Raw genomic sequence first — 16,778 nt, forward strand, 5'->3', positions numbered from 1 at the left:
CGGGACTTTGAGGGCGCTTTGGAGGTTCTACACGGAGACTGGATCTTTAGAGCACTCGGGAACTTAGTGCTCTAAAAAAAGGGCACCTTGGCAACCAGCAGGGGTTAGGGGAAAAGAAGGGCCATGTGACTCAAAGGCATTCAGGCTCTTTAATGTCGGTGGATGGGAAGAAGCAGTCAATGGTGAGGTGTCTCTGGGAAACTCTGTAGGCCTTGTAGTTCTCTAAGCCCCTGCAAAAGAGGACAGAAGAGACTGAACAGAGGCTGGGTCCAGGTCTTGCCCCAGGATTACTCTGACCTCCCCCTCCCTCTGCTCCGGTTTAGAGGGAAAGCTGGTCCTTCCCTTCTTTGGCTCTCTCCCTTCTTCAGGTCACCACCCTAGATACGTCTAGAAAGAGTCTAAGTGGAGTGAGCTGCTCTCACCTCTAGCAACATGTGGATATGGGCCTTGATATTCATGGAGTCCTTGGTGAGGCTGTTGCTGAGCCTGGAGGAAAGAAACAAGAAAGGGCAGAGTGGGCCCCACTTGTGATTAGGAGGATGCCCTTTATTACTTCAAGAAGTACCTACATCCGGGATGGCTTCTGCCTGGTCTATTTGTATGCAGAGATGGCTGGCCGCCGTTTGGACTTTACCGATTCAAAGATTAGAGAATGCCTACTGTATGCCAGCCAGGTGCAAGTACTGGAGACACGGCAGCAAACACAAGGAACAATATGGGCCTCAGGGAGCTTAGATGTTTTCTAAGCGACAAAAGCCAGGTGTGATGGCCAACATCTGTAACCTCAGTACTTGGGAGGCTGAGATAGAAGGATCACAGGTTCAAGGACAGTCTCAGCAACCTAGCAAGACCCTGTTTCAGAATAAAATGGGGCTGAGAGGTAGAATACTCAAGGCTCCAATCCCCAGTACCAAAAAAATATACATACATAAGTGTGTGTGTGTGTGTGTGTGTGTGTGTGTGTGTGTGTGTTAGAAATTTGTAAGTACAAGAAAAAATAAGGGGGAGATAAGGAGTAGGGGATGAGGGCCTACAATTTTTAAACAACCAATGGTGTCTTCACTAAGAAGCATCTGAGTCAAGACAAAGAAAAGTGACTAGTTTGGCTATTTGGAGGGTGTTTCCATACTCAGCCAATACAAAGGTGCTGTGGTAGGAGTGTACCTAGCATGTTCCAGGTGCCACCAAGAGGCCATTGTGGCTGGAGAAGGGTTAAGTGTACGGGGGGTTAGAGGTGATGAAAGGAGGGAGGCAAACTGAGTAATGCCTAGGAGGCCAGCACAAAGTCCCTGGCCTTTACGCTAAGGGAGATGAGAGCAGGAGAGGGGTGTGAGTGTGGGAAGAAGGGAAACTGCCTGAAGCTTAAAGAGGATCCAGCTGAATGCTGGAAAGAGACAAGACTTGGGGTAGAAAAACTGATGCAGAAGCAGGCAGTGCAGTAAGAAGGGTACTGCAGGAGTCCAGAGGAAGTTGGGTATGATGGCTCATGCCTATACTCCCAGCTACTTTGGAGGCTGAGGTGGAAGGACCACAAGTTCAAGGCCAGCCTGGACAACATAATAAGACCCTGTCCCAAATTTTAAAAACAGGGCTGGGGATGTAGCTCAGTGGTAGAGTACTTGCCCAGCATGTGTGAAGATCGGGCTCCATTCCTAGTATCACAGGAAAAAACATTAAGTATGTTTTTTCTCTTCGGCTAAGAGACAGAGGCTCAGACCAGTGGCAGTAGTTGAGGTGGTAAGAAATGACTGTATTGGGGATACATTTTCAAGGTAGAACCAACAAGATTTACTAGAGGGTGATCATTAGGCGTGAGACAAGCCTCAAAGAGGAGGCAAGGCCTAAACAAATGGGAAGCTGGAGTCCCCTAAAACCACCCCACCAGAGACTGCTGAGTTACATAAAACCAGTAAACCAGTCAATTCTTTTGGTCTTAAGGCTATTTGGGTCAGGTCTCACCTACAAGAATGTCCATGCATACAAAGGGTCAAGGAAGGCCTAACTGACGAACAAAGAATGAGAATGAGCCAGGTGTGGTGGTGCCTGTCTGTAATCCAGTACTTGGGAGGCGGGGACAAGAGGATCACAGGTTCACAGCCAGCATCAGCAATTTAGCAGGCCTTCTGCAACTTGGTGAGACCTTGTTTCAAAAATTAAAAATAAGCAGGGCATGGTGGCACACACTTGTAATCCCAGCATTTGGGAGGCTGCGACAGGGTCCATGGACAGCCTCAGCTACACTGTTTCAAAATAAAGAATAAAAAAATAGGGCTGGGAGTGTAGCTCAGAGGTAGAATACCCCTGGGTTCCACCTCCAGCACTGTTTTAAAAATTTGAGACAGGATCTTATTAAAAATAGACTAAAGCCGGGCGTGGTGGCGCACACTTGTAATCCCCACGCTTGGGAGGCTGAGACAGGAGGATCGCACAGGTTCGAAGCCAGCCTCAGCTATTTAGTGAGGATTTCAGCAACTTAGTGAGACCCTGTTTCCAAATAAAATATAAAATAAGGTCTGGGAGTATAGCCCGGAGGCAGAAAGCCTCTGGGTTCTACCCCCAGTACCACCAAAAAAAAAAAAAAAAAAAAAAAAGACTAAAAATTAGGGCTGGGGGTGCAGCCCGGAAGTATAATGCCCCTGGGTTTCATCCCCAGTACTGCAAAATAATAATGATAATAATAATAATTAAAAATAGCTGGGCGTTGCCGGGCGTGGTGGTACATGCTTGTAATCCCTGCGCTTGGGAGGCTGAGACAGGAGGATCGCGCTGGTTCGAAGCCAGCTGGGCTTAAGAGACCCTGTTTCCAAATTTAAAAAAATATAAAAATAGGTCTGGGAGTGTAACCCGGAGGTAGAAGGGTTTCCAGGAACCCCAGTACCACCAAAAAAAAAAAAAAAAAAAAAAAAAAAAAGCTGGGCGTGGTGGCGTATTCTTATAATCCCAGTACTTGGGAGGCTGAGATGGAGGATCGCAGGTTTGTGGCTAGCTGCAACTTGTGAGGCCCTATGCACTTTACTGAGACCCTGTTTCAAAATAAAGAATAAAATAGGACTGGGAGTTTAGCTCAGAGCTAGAATGCCCCTGGTTCAATCCCCAGTACTGCAAAAAAAAAAAAAAAGAATAAGTAAAAATTAAAAATAGGACAAGGGGGGTGTTGCTCAGAAGTAGAATGCTCCTGAGTTCAATCCCCAGTACCAAATACACACACAAAAAAAACAACTGAAGGTGGGTTCAGAAGTAGCAGGAGGATCGTTTCTACAGAAAGCCCAGAGGAAGGAATGAGCTTTTTAAAGAGAGCCAGGCCAGTGAATGAAGGGGGTGGAGCAAAAATAGGACAAAGAGGATCCTACAGGGTCCCTATAGCATAAGAAATGCAGGCCTGACTGTGCTAAGCTCTAAATACTAATCAAAAATAAAGGGTAAAGAGATATGATGTGAAGTTGGAAAAAAGAGCATGAGCCTATCTATATACCAGTTATTTCCAAAATTTAGAATTTCAGCCCAGTCCTCTCTCCTGAATTCAACTTCAACTACATCTTCAAAAAATCCACTTAAAGAGCCGGGTGTGGTGGCACACGCTTGTAATCCCAGCATACGGGTGGCTGAGACAAGAGGACCATGCAGGTTCAAAGCCAGCCTCAGCGACTTAGTGAGGCTCTCAGCCTGTAATCCCAGTACATGGGAGGCTGAGACAAGAGGATCATACAGGTTCAAAGCCAGCCTCAGCTACTTAGTGAGGCCCTCCATTACTTTGAGACCCTGTTTCAAAATAAAGAATAAAAAATGGGGCTAGGAGTGTAGCTCAGAGGTAGACTGCCCTTGGGTTCAATCCCCAGTACCACATACAAAAAAAGACAACAAAACAGGCATGGTGGCCCACACCTGTGATTCCAGTACTTTGGGAGGCTGAGACTGAAGAATCACAGGCTCAAGGACAGCCTCAGCACCTTAGCCAGACTCAGCTACCTAATGAGACTCTGTCTAAAACAAAAAAATTGGTAACAAGGCTGGGAGTGTACATTAGAGGTAAAAAGCTCCGGTTCAAACCCCAGTACCGGCCGGGCATGGTGGAGCACGCTTGTGATCCCAGTGCTTGGGAGGCTGAGATAGGAGGATCGCAGGTTTGAAGGCAGTTTCAGCAACTTGGTGAGATGCTGTTTCAAAATTTAAAAAATAAAATGGGCTGAGACTGTAGCTTGGAAGTAGAATGCTCCCTCCCGATTACACACACACACACACACACACACACACACACACACACACACACACACGGCAATGTTAATAGTCATATAAGTATTCTGTTTCTTCTATAATTACATTTCTATTTAATAGATGTATATTTCTTTCTGTGTAATCAGGAAAGAATATACACACAGACTTAATACCCTTTCCTCTCCAAACAAAGAGATACACTAAAACCAGGAAGAGCCTAGTGTGGTGGCACATGCCTATAATCCCAGTACTTGGAAAGCTAAGACAGGAGGATCACAGGTTCAAGGCCAGGTTCGGCAACTTAGCAAGACCCTCAGCAACATGCAGAGAACCTGTTTGAAAACAAAAGGCTGGGGATAGCTCAGAGGCAGAATGTTCCTGAGTTCAATCCCCAGCACCAAAACAAAACCAACAACAAAAAAATTGAAAAAAACTGGCAGGCAATTTCGTTTACACAGAAAATTATTGTGAGGCTGGGCTTGGAGTTGCACAACTGTAATCCCAGTACTTCAAGGCTGAGACAGGAGGATCGCAGGTTTGAAGAAGATGTCAGCAATTTAGCGAGACTCTCAGTACACTAGTGAAACAGTTTCCAAATTAAAAATAAAATAGGCTAGGGGGTGTAGCTCAGAGGTAGAATGCCCCTGGGTTCAATCCCCAGTACCACACACCCAAAAATTTAGTTTCAAGTATGTCCCAAATAAACAACTATTTTATTTTTATTTTTTAGGTACTGAGGATTAAACTCGGGGGCATTCCACCTATAAGCTACACTCCCAGCCCTTTTTAAAAATTTTTATTTTTATTTATTTATTTATTTATTTTGGCAGTACTGGGGATTGAACCCAGGGACATTCTACCTCCAAGCTACACTCCCAGCCCTATTTTTTTTATTCTTTATTTTGAAACAGGGTCTCACTAAGTAGTTGAGGCTGTCTGTAAACTGCAATTCTCCTGTCTCAGGCTCCCAAATGCTGGGATTACAAGGTGTGCACCACCATGCGCAGCCACTTTTTTAAATTTTAAATTTAATTTTTTTTTTTTTTTTTTTTTTTTTTGCGGTACTGGGATGGAACCCAGGAGCATTCTACTTCTGGGCTACACCCCAGCCCTATTATTTTTTTATTCTTTTTTTTTGAAACAGGGTCTCACTGATTTGCAAAGGGCCTCACTAAGTAGCTGAGACTGGCCACGAACCTGCAATCCTTCTGTCTCAGCCTCCCAAATGCTGGGATCAAGCATGCGCCACCATGCCCAGCTTAATTTTTATTTTGAAATATGGTTTTATTATTCGGGAGGCTGAGACTGAAGGATCGCGGTTCATGGACAGCCTCAGCTACTTAGTGAGGCCCTCTGCAACTTAGTGAGACCCAGTCTCAAAGAATAAAAAATAGGGCTGGGGGTGTAGCTCAGAGGTTGAATGCCCCATCATCCAGACCAGCCCCAAAAAAAAAAAAAAAGAAAAAAAAAGAAAAGAAAAGAAAAAAGAAAAAAAGAAATAGGATTTACTAGGTTGTTGAGTCTCACTACTTGCTCAGCTGTCCTCCAACCTGTGACCTTACTAGCTCAGCTACCCAAGTACTGGGATTACAAACATATGCCACCATGCCTGGCTCCAAGTATTTTAAAGAGGAGTGCCAGGTACAGACTCAAATACTCATTTTTTAGAAAGTTTAAACCTTTGGATGGTTCTACCAAATATAATAAAACAACATGAGAGTCAATCATACTAATAGATTTGACCGATATATCAAAAGAACCAGAACCCAGTGTGATGGCGCATTTGGATCCCAGCTTTGGGAGGCTGAGCCAGGAGGATCGCAGTTCAAGAACAGCCTCAGAGCCAGGCGTGGTGGCACATGCTTGTAATCCCCGCGCTTGGGAGGCTGAGACAGGAGGATTGCATGGGTTCGAAGCCAGCCTCAGCTGCTTAGTGAGGCTCTCAGCAACTTAGTGAGACCCTGTTTCCAAATAAAATATAAAAAAGGTCCAGGAGTATAGCCCGGAGGTAGAAAGCCTCCGGGTTCCATCCCCAGTACCACCCAAAAAAAAGAATAAAAAATAGGGCTGGGGGTTGTAGCTCAGAGGTAGAATGCCCCCCTGGGTTCCATCCCCAGTGACACACACACACACACACACACACACACACACACACACACACGAACCGGGCAAGGAGGCAGACACTATTTAAATATCTCATTTTGGAGAAAGAGATGGAGTTAAAAAATCTATTTGAAAATCTCAGGAAGACATGCATGGCGCACATTTGTAATCCTAGTACTTAGGAGGCTGAGACAGGAGGATCGCAAGTTCATGGCCAGCCTCAGGTACTTAATTGAGACCCTGTTTCCAAATAAAAAAATAAAATAGGGCGGGAAGCAAAGCTCAGAGGTAGACCACCCCTGGGTTCAATTCCCAGTTCCCTTTATGCCCCCACAAAAAATAAAAACTGGAGTTGGTCTAAGTGATCACCTGTTCAAAACTGCATTGATTGTGAAAGCAGGGCCCCTCTTCAAACTATGTGGTAAAGAGATCACCAAGATTTAGAAATCTGCTGAGTGACATGGCACACATCCATAATTCCAGTACTTGGGAGGCTGAGACAAAAGGACCACAGGTTCAAGGCCATCCTCAGCAACTTAGCGAAACTCTGTTTTGAAATTAAAAAAAAAAAAAAAAAACGAAGCCAGGCACAGTGGTCCATGCCTGTAATCCCAATACTTGGGAGGCTGAGACCGAAGGACTGCAGGTTCAAAGTCTGCCTCAGCAACTTAAGGCGACCCTGTTTCCAAATAAAAAGCCAGGCATGGTGGCTCACGCTTGTAATCCCAATACTTGAGAGGCTGAGAACGGAGCATTGCAAGTGTGAGGACAGCTTCAGCAAACAGTGAGACTCTCATAAACCTAGCGAAACCCTATTTCAAAATAAAAATAAAAGGCTGGGGGTATAGTTCAGAGGTAGAATGCCCCTGGGTTCAATCCCCAGTACTGGGAAAAAATAAGTAAATAAAATAAAATAGAAGCGTATGGTAGCATATGCCTATAATCCTAGTACTTCGAAGGCTGAGACAGGAGGACTGCAGGTTCAAAGCAGACTCATCAAGTAGTAACTGTCATCAATCTAGCAAGATCCTATTCCATAATAAAAATAATTATTACGGGGTATAGCTCAGAGGTAGAATGCTTCTGAGGTCAATCCCCAATACCAGAAAAATAAAAAATAAAATAGGGTTGAGGGTATTGCCCAGAAGTAGAAAGCTGCTGCGTTCCATCCCCAGTGTGTGTACACACACACACACACACACACACACACACACACACACACACACACACACGGTGCTAGGGCTTTAGCTTACCCTTGGTTTCAATTCCCAGTAGCAAATACACACAAAAACTTAGAAATCTCAGCAGGTCCCAGGTCTACTAACACTGAATCCCTAGAAATACGTGAAAAGAGGACAATTATGGAAACCCTAAGGGAGGCAATTCTGGAAAAATATATAACAAGAAGGAATTTTATTCCGGCAGCACTGATGCTTGGGAGATGTCATTAATGGAAGCCTCTTGCTCAATGCCCCCGCTCACCCTCTGAGTCACGCTTGCCTCTCTTGGCACTTTCTCTAGCATGCCAAGCACTGTCCCCTTTTGCCAAGAGTGCTGTTCCCCAGATAGCCCCGTGGTTTGTTCACTCAAATGACTCAAATGTCACTTCCTGAGAGGCCTCTTCTACCTACACTGCCTTTTGTTTCTTTTCTTTTTTTAGTCCTAGAAACTGAACTCAGGGGTGTTCTGTATTCAAACTACACTCCCAGCCCTTTTTCTTTTCTTTTTTGAAACAGAGTCTTGTTAAGTCACTGAGACTGGCCTTTAACCTGAGACCCTCCTGTCTTGGCCTCTAAAGTATTAGGATTACATGTTCTTGCCTGTATTTCAAAGCCCTCGTCCAGGTTCCCATTTGCCCTTCCGAACCTCAACTCACCTGCAGCCGACACTTTCTCCGCCCACTACCTCACACGTAGTTCTGCTTCAATCACCACTTCAGTGTGCTTCAGGCACACCCTTTTATTTATTTATTTATTTTTCTTTTTGCAGAACTGGGGATGGAATCCAGGGGCATTATATCTCTGAGCTCCACCCTCAGCTCTATTTTTTATCCTTTATTTTGAAACAGTCTCACTAAGTTGTGGAGGGCCTCACTAAGTAGCTGAGGCTGGCCGCGAATCTGCGATCCTCCTGTCTCAGCCTCCCAAGTACTGGGATTACAAGCGTGCGCCACCACGCCCGGCTTCCAGCACACCCTTTTAAATTCATTCAACAAACACAATGTCTACCATATACTGTGTACTATTCTAGTCTCCTAGGGTAAGGACTAAATTCCTTCTCATAAAACTTGTAACCTAATGAGAGGAGATGATGAATATTCCAAAGAAAGAAATTTCACAGTAAATATTAGGAGGTGCTAAGTGGTAGAAAAAAAAGCAGCAGTGTTAAAGGAGGAGAATCGAGAGGGCCAAGAGTTGCAATTTTAAATTGAGGTTACAGAAGACCTAGCTGAGGAAGTGACAGTTGAGCAGGACAATTGAGTGAGGAGCAAAGAAGCCACAGGGAAAGAGCACTGCAGAATCTACTGCCATGGCATTTGTCCCACAGTGGGGTGATTTTTGGGCTATTTAAAAGATACCTATTAAGCCGGGCGCGGTGGCACACACTTGTAATCCCAGCATTCGGGAGGCTGAGACCGGAGGATCAGGTTCGCGGCCAGCCTCAGCTACTTAGTGAGGCCCTCTGCAACTCAGTGAGACCTGGTTTCAAAATAAAGAATAAAAAATAGGGCAGGAGGTGAGCTCGGGGGTCAAATGCCCTGGGTTCCATCCCCAGACCCACAAAAACAAAACAAAAAAACAAAACAAAATAAATAAATAAATAAATAAATAAACCTATTTGAGTGCTTGTAATCCCAGCACTCAGGAGGCTGAGACAGGAGGATCGCATGGGTTTGAAACCAGCCTCAGCTACTTAGTGAGGCTCTCAGCAACTTACTGAGATCCTGTTTCCAAATAAAGTATAAAATAGGTCTGGGGGGGGTGTAGCTCAGAGGTAGAACACCCTGAGTTCCAAAAAGAAAAGCCTGTGAAGGTCAGTGTGGAGAGATCACAGTGAGTGAGCGGGAGTATTAGGAGGAGACAAAGTAAGAGGTAACTTGTTGCTGGGTGTGGAGGCACAAGCCTATAATCCCAGTACTTGGGAGGCTGAGACAGGAGGATCGCAGGTTTGCACCCCAGCTACTTAGTAAGGCCCTCTGCAACTTAGTGAAACTCTGTTTCAAAATGCAGAATAAGCTGGGCGTGGTGGTACACGCTTACAATCCCAGAACTTGGGAGGCTGAAACAGGAGGATCTCGGTTCATGGCCAGCGTCAGCTACTTAGTGAGGCCCTCTGCAATTTAGTGAGACCCTGTTTCAAAATAAAGAATAAAAAACTAGGGCTGGAGCCAGCCGTGGTGGCACACACTTGTAATCCCAGTGCTTGGAAGGCTGAGACAGGAGAATCACACACGTTCGAAGCCAGCCTCAGCTACTTAGTGAGGCTCTCAGTAACTGAGTGAAACCCTGTTTCCAAATAAAGTATAAAATAGATCTGGGAGTATAGCCCAGAAGTAGAAAAGCCCCTGGGTTCCACCCCCAGTACCACCAAAAAAAAAAAAAATAGGGCTGGGGGTATAGCTTAGAGATGGAATGCCCCTGGGTTCCATCCCTGGTACCACAAAATAAAGAATAAAATAGGGCTGAGGGTGTAGCTCAGAGGTAGAATCCCACTGGGTTCATACACAGGAAAAAGGAGTAACTTGTTGCCAGGTGTGGTGATGCACATCTGTAATCCCAGTACTGGAATGGCTGACACAGAGGATTGCAGGTTCTCAGCCAACCTCAGCACTTAGCAAGGCTCTCCACTACTTAGTGAAACCCTGTTTCTTAATAAAAAATAAAATAGGGCTGGTGATTGGATCAGAGGTACATTCTCCCAGGGTTCAATCCTCAGAATCGTTAAAAAAAAAAAAAAAGAGGTGTCTTGTTTTACTGCTACCGATGATCAGGTTGAGACCTCAGGGATCTGGTCATAATTGTCTATCTGAATGTATGTACATATGTATGAAAGTTAGCCTCTCTAGAATGTTAGCCTTCGAGGAACCCTTCTGTTTTGTTAACTGCTACATCCCTGCCACCAAGCAGAGCCAGGCACAGAGAAGATGCCTAATGAATGTCTGTGTGAAAGACCATTTATTGAATGCTTATTATGTGCTACACCTGGGGCTGAGCTTTGCAGCCCCACTTTGCTCAGTCTCACCGCTTCAGGAGGAGAGGAAATGGGTCCCTAAGTCTCATCCCAGATAGTCATGGGAAAGGGAGAAGAGTGCTGAAAATGCTGGTGTTTTTTATTTATGTACTTTTGTATGTGGTGGGGATCAAACCCAAGGTATCATGCGTGCTAGGCAAGTGCTCTACTACTGAGCTACACTTCCAGCCAATGGTGGTGTTTTAGACACTAGCCTCATGGAATGAACTTACTCTGTGAGGAGAGAGCTCTTACGATCAATGAACTTGAGTGCTTCTGTGAGTGTCAACTCCAGGAAAAAACCATAACCCAGGGCCACGTAGATGCGTGAAGTATCTGAGCTGAGGAGAGAGAGATCAGAAGAAGGAGAGAGTCCTTATGACTGTTTGGCATACCATACAGTTAATCTAAGGTGTTCTTACTCCCTCCCCTTCCCCAAATTGAGGCTCTGGACGAGCAAGGATTTTGTCCTATTTTATTCCCTGTCATATCCCCAGCACCTAGTTTATATCCTAATAAAATATAAAAGCTTGCACGGTGTGTGGCACATAGAAGATGCTAAAAGGTATTTGTTGCATGAAGGAAGGGGGAAGCTGAACCCTGTGGGCTCAGAGGGGCAGGTAGACACTCACACCACTGTATCAACGAAGAAGTTACAGCCCAAATCCACCTGCATATATAACTCCGAGTGATTAGCTTCCTGTGGGGCCAGGGAAAAAGAGGTAGGGGTCAGAGGTCAACTTTTAGGCTAGGTGACAGGCTTTGGTCTAGGGTCTCTCTTCCCATCTCCTTCCCCCCAACATGCAAAAGCTGGTACCCAGGCCTGACATTTTTACCTGGAGCCGCTCAATGACATTTCTCAGTTGAAGGTATTTGGCCAGCTGCTCATATACCTTGTCTCGATGGTCCAGCACCTTTCTGATAGGAAGAAAATACAATGGTGACCCACAGACAGCCCTGTCCCTCTAGGGATACCTCATGTCATGTCCTAAATAGGCATTTTTGCACTGAAATTAATAATTTGGACTCTGGATCAGACTACTTGGATTTGAATGGGGCTACCTTTTTTTTGGTACTGGGGGCTGAACCTAGTGGCTTTCTACCTCTGAGATGCAACCTCAGCCCTATTTGTGTGTATGTGATACTGAGGATTTAACTCAGGGGCATTCTACCTCCAAGCTAGACTCCCAGCCCTATTTTAGTTTTATTTTGAAAGAATCTCCCTAGGTTGATGAGAGTCTCACTACTTGTTAAGGCTGTCCTTGAACCTGTGGGTCCTCCTATCTCAGCCTCCCAAGTACTAGGATTACAAGTGTGTGCCATGACACCAAGCAGCGCTCTACCATTTATTAGCTGTGTGATTCTGGCAAGTAAAAAACAGGCTTGGCCGGGCGTGGTGGTGCACACTTGTAATCCCGGCGCTTGGGAGGCTGAGACAGGAGGATCACACAGGTTCAAAGCCAGCCTCAGCTGGCTTAAGAGACCCTGTTTCCAAATAAAATATAAAAATAGGTCTGGGAGTGGTGTATTCATTTTGAGTCACCCCTCCATGCCAATCTGATATGGAGCTGTATTTCTATTTTCTGTATTTTTATCTAATAAACTTCTTTAAATCTTCAAAAAAAAAGGGTCTGGGAGAGAGTAGCCTGGAGGTAGAAGGCCCCTGGGTTCCATCCCCAGTACCACCAAAAAATAATAATAATAAAAATTTTAAAAAAAACAGGCATGGAGGGAGGCATGGTAGCACATGCCTATAATCCCAGTACTTGGGGGGCTGAGACAGGAGAACTATAGGTTTGAGGACCGCCTCAGAAAGTAGTGAAGTAGTGAGACTCTCATTAACCTAGTGAGACCCTGTTTAAAATTAAAAGAAGAGCCAGGTGTGGTGGTGCACGCTTGTAACCCCCACGCTTGGGAGGCTGAGACAGGAGGATCGCACAGGTTCAAAGCCAGCCTCAGCTACTTAGTGAGGCTCTCAGCAACTTAGTGAGACCCTGTTTCCAAATAAAATATAAAATAGGTCTGGGAGTACAGCCCAGAGGTAGAAAGCCTCTGGGTTCCACCCTTAGTACCACCAATAATAATAATATAATAAAATAAATAAAAATAGGGCTGGGGGTGTAGCTCAAAGGTAGAATGCCTCTCAGTTCAATCCCCAGCACCACCAATAAAACAAACAAACAAACTAGGTTGGGACTCAGTTGGTCCACTTACAAAATACAAATGACAGAGCCGGGCACAGTGGCTCATGCTTGTAATCCCAGAATTTGGGAAGTTGAGACAGGAGGATTGCAGGTTCACAGCCAGCCTTGGCCTCTTAGTGAGGCCCTCCACAACTTAGTGAGACCCTGTTTCAAAATAAAGAATAAAAAACAGGACTGAGGATGTAGCTTGGAGGTAGAATGACCCTGGGTTCCATCTTGAGTACCACAAGACAACAACAAAACAACAGACAGTATTTTCTTCTAAGAGTCCTTAGCATCAAATAAGTGTTTACTACAAAGTGCTTAGAATAATGCTGGCGAAAAAAAAAAAAAAGAATAATGCTAAGCACTGTATAGATGTTAGCTATTATTTATACCATAATTATTACACTCAACTCTTTTTTTTTTTTTGGTGGTTCCTGGAAGCCCTTCTACCTCCGGGCTACACTCCCAGACCTATTTTATATTTTTGAAATAGGGTCTTTTAAGCCAGCGCGGCTGGCTTGGAACCTGCGCCATCCTCCTGTCTCCGCCTCCCAAGCGCGGGGATTACAAGCGTGCGCCACCACGCCTGGCTACACTCAACTCTTAATGCCTCTCACCAATCAAAATGTCCCATCCAAGCCGGGCGTGGTGGCGCACGCTTGTAATCCCCTCACTTGGGAGGCGGAGACAGGAGGATCACACAGGTTCAAAGCCAGCCTCAGCTACTTAGTGAGGCTCTCAGCAACTTAGTGAGACCCTGTTTCCAAATAAAATGTAAAAAAAAGGTCTGGGAGTATGGCCCGGAGGTAGAAAGCCTCTGGGTTCCACCCCCAATACTACCAAAAAACAAAAACAAACAAAAAAAAATGTCCCATCCTCAGCCTAGGAAAAAGCCTCCCTGTTCTTTATGGATGATCACACAGTCCTAGTTCTGAACACACAGTCCTAGTTCAGATTGATGGTGACATAGTTCTTCATATTCACTGAGTCGCTACATGCTTTGGGCACCTATGATCTTTTTTTTTTTGTATTGGAGATTGAACCCAGGAACATTTCACCTCTGAGCAAAACCCCTAGCCCCTTTTATTTATTTTTTATTTTTTATTTTTTGCGGGTCTGGGGATGGAACCCAGGGACATTCCACCTCTGAGCTACACCCCCTGCCCTATTTTTTATTCTTTATTTTGAAACAGGGTCTCACTAAGTTGTGGAAGGCCTCACTAAGTAGCTAAGGCTGTGAACTGCAATCCTCCAGTCTCAGCCTCACGAATGCTGGGATTACAAGCATGCTCCACCATGCCTGGCCTTTTATTTTTTTTATTTCAAGATAGGGTCTCAATGAATTGCTGGAGCTGGCCTTGAACCTGCACTAAATTTTTTTTTTTTTTTTTTGGTGTTACTGGGGGTGAAACCCAGAGGCCTTCTACCTCCGGGCTATACTCCCATACGTATTTTATATTTTGTTTGGAAACAGGGTCTCACTAAGTTGCCGAGAGCCTCACTAAGTAGCTGAGGCTGGCTTCGAACCTGTGCGATCCTCCTGTCTCAGCCTCCCAAGCGCGGGGATTACAAGCATGCGCCACCACGCCTGGCTGAACCTGCACTAAATTCTTAAAAAAAAAAAAAAAAAAAAAAAACCTATTTAGGCCAGGTGTGGTGGCACATGCCTGTAATCCCAGTCCTTGGGAGGCTGAGACAGGAGGATTGCCAGGTTCGAAGCCAGCCTTAGCAACTGAGTAAGACTTTGTTTTTATCCTCAATATTTTTCTTTTATTTGGCGATGCGGTCTGACTCTGTTGCCTAGACTGTTTTCAAACACCTGGGCTCAAGCGGCCCTCCCGCTGTAACCTCTGAAATAGCTAGGACTACAGGACACTGCGCCCGGCCTTATGGTGAATTCTTGGCAAGCACTGAACACTTTGGAAACTCAAAACCACGGCATGAGATGGACTCCATAAACTTTCCCGTTTCCCAGATGAGGAAAGATTATTTAGGCGCTGAAACACTTCTACTAACAGGCTTAAATGGGCAAGCCAGGGCTCGAACAGAACTCTCTTAGCCGTAGAAATAGAGCTCTAATCGCATTTCGGAGGCCGCGCGTGCGCAGACACGCCCTCGGCTGTGAACGTAAACTTCCCAGCCAAATCGCACCCGGATGTCACTCCCCACTCGCTGCTTGAAAGGTGCACGAGGCCGTACTCCAAACGCTTCACCCACCAATCCGAAGGCTAGGCCCTGACTCTGACTGCCCCACCCACCACGTGGAACGAGCCAAACACCCCGCCTCCCGCGCGGACACTCACCGCAAGTCCCGCTGCAGCACGTCAGTGATGAAGGCCTCATAGCGCAGGACTTTCTCCCCCGTGTTCTCCAACGCCCGCCGTTTAGGGGGCGTCGCCATGATGGACTCTTGGGGAGTGGGGAGGGGGAAAGACCACGCTGACCACTCGTTTGGCCTCAAGTACAGTTCATCTCCACCCCCTCAGTGCTGGGGTTGGGCTGACACGGCTCACGCTGGGAGTTCCACCTCAGTCCCTCCCAGCTCTGGGACTTGCTCACCCAGGGACACGAAAACGCAACCCTTACCTCAGGGCCGCCGGCAATAAGAACTGTTGGTACGAACCGCGACTTCCGGGTGGCCGGTGAGTGACGTAGTAGCAGAAGCGCTGGCCAACCAAAGAGCCGGGTGGGGAAAGGCGGTCCTTAACGAGAGAAGACCGGCCAAAGGGAAGAGGCGGGGGGCGGGGCTTGGAGAAGCCGAAGCGCTTTCCGAAGCCTGAAGAGCAAGGGCGCTAGGACCGTGTGGCAATGAACTGGCCAATCGAGGACTGCGAGAGCGGCGCGCGGAGCGGGTGGGGGTGGAGCTTAATGGCATTTGGCGGGCTCTAGGGGAGGCGGGGCGCGCTGGTGGAGCTTGGCTGTGGGAGAGAAATATTTAGGATTTTTTAATTTTTGTGGTACTGGGGATGGAACCCAGGGGCATTCTAGCTCCGAGCTACACCCCCTGCCCTATTTTTTATTTAATTTGAAACAGGGTCTCACTGAGTTGCAGAGGGCCTCACTAAGTAGCTGAGGCTGGCCGCGAACCGCGATCCTCCGGTCTCAGCCTCCCGAATCCTGGGATTACAAGCGTGCGTTTAGGATTTAAAATGCAGGTTAACAGAAGCTGTCGAGACACACTTGTTTAAACTCCTACTTTGTAAACAAGGGAATAAATTTCGTGTAATTTATCGGTCTGGATGTTTATATTTTTACACGGGAAGTTTGGCTTACTCCCAGTAATGAGTATGAACTTTTCAAAAACTTTAAAACGGAACCGGGTGTGGTAACGCACGTTTATAATCCCAGCAATTGGGAGGCTGAGACAGGAGGATCGCAGTTCGCGGACAGCCTCAGCTACTACTAAGACCCTTTGCAATTCAGTGAGACCCAGTTTCAAAATAAAGAATAAAAAATAGGGCTGGGGAGCCGGGCGTGGTGACATGCTTGTAATCCCCACGCTTGGGAGGCTGAGACAGGAGGATCGCACAGGTTCAAAGCCAGCCTCAGCTACTTAGTGAGGCTCTCAGCAATTTAGTGAGACCCTGTTTCCAAATAAAATATAAAATGGGTCTGGGAGTATAGCCTGGAGGTAGAAAGCCTCTGGGTTCCACCCCCATTACCACCAAAAAAATAAATTAATTAAAAATAGGGCCAGGGTTGTATCTTAGAGGTAGAATGCCCCTGGATTCCATCCCCAGCACCACACACACACACACACACACACAAAAGCTTTAAAACTCTGTCAGTGTGGTAGTACACACCTGTAATCCCAATGCTTGGGAGTCTGGGACAATTGGATCGGAGGTTCGAGATCAGCCTTTGCAACTGATCGGGACCCCATTTTAAAAATTATATATGGCTAAGGGTATGGCTCAGAGATAGTATGCCCCTGGGTTTATGACCAGCCTCAGCAATTTAACGAGGCCCTTAGCAACTCAGTGAGACCCTGTTTCAAAAACTAAAAGATGAAAAAATATGGCTGGGTGTGTAGCTCAAAAGTAG

General features: G+C 46.1%; 1 protein-coding gene across 1 annotated transcript; it reads right to left on the reverse strand.

Annotated features, from left to right (window-relative positions):
* Nucleotides 1-176: 176 nt before the first annotated feature.
* On the reverse strand, nt 177-15,159 carry UXT (ubiquitously expressed prefoldin like chaperone; the record flags this gene model as incomplete). The annotated part of the gene is made up of 6 exons (XM_080719239.1): nt 15,038-15,159; nt 11,382-11,463; nt 11,178-11,245; nt 10,779-10,886; nt 423-486; nt 177-230 (listed from the first exon to the last, which is right to left on the reverse strand). Exons 1-6 carry the CDS (start codon nt 15,133-15,135, stop codon nt 177-179), a joined length of 474 nt encoding a protein of 157 aa, XP_080575365.1. The 5' UTR covers nt 15,136-15,159.
* Between the last annotated feature and the right edge of the window lie 1,619 nt (nt 15,160-16,778).

This window comes from Muscardinus avellanarius (assembly GCF_963383645.1).
Source record: "Muscardinus avellanarius genome assembly, chromosome: X".
NCBI lineage: Eukaryota > Metazoa > Chordata > Mammalia > Rodentia > Gliridae > Muscardinus > Muscardinus avellanarius.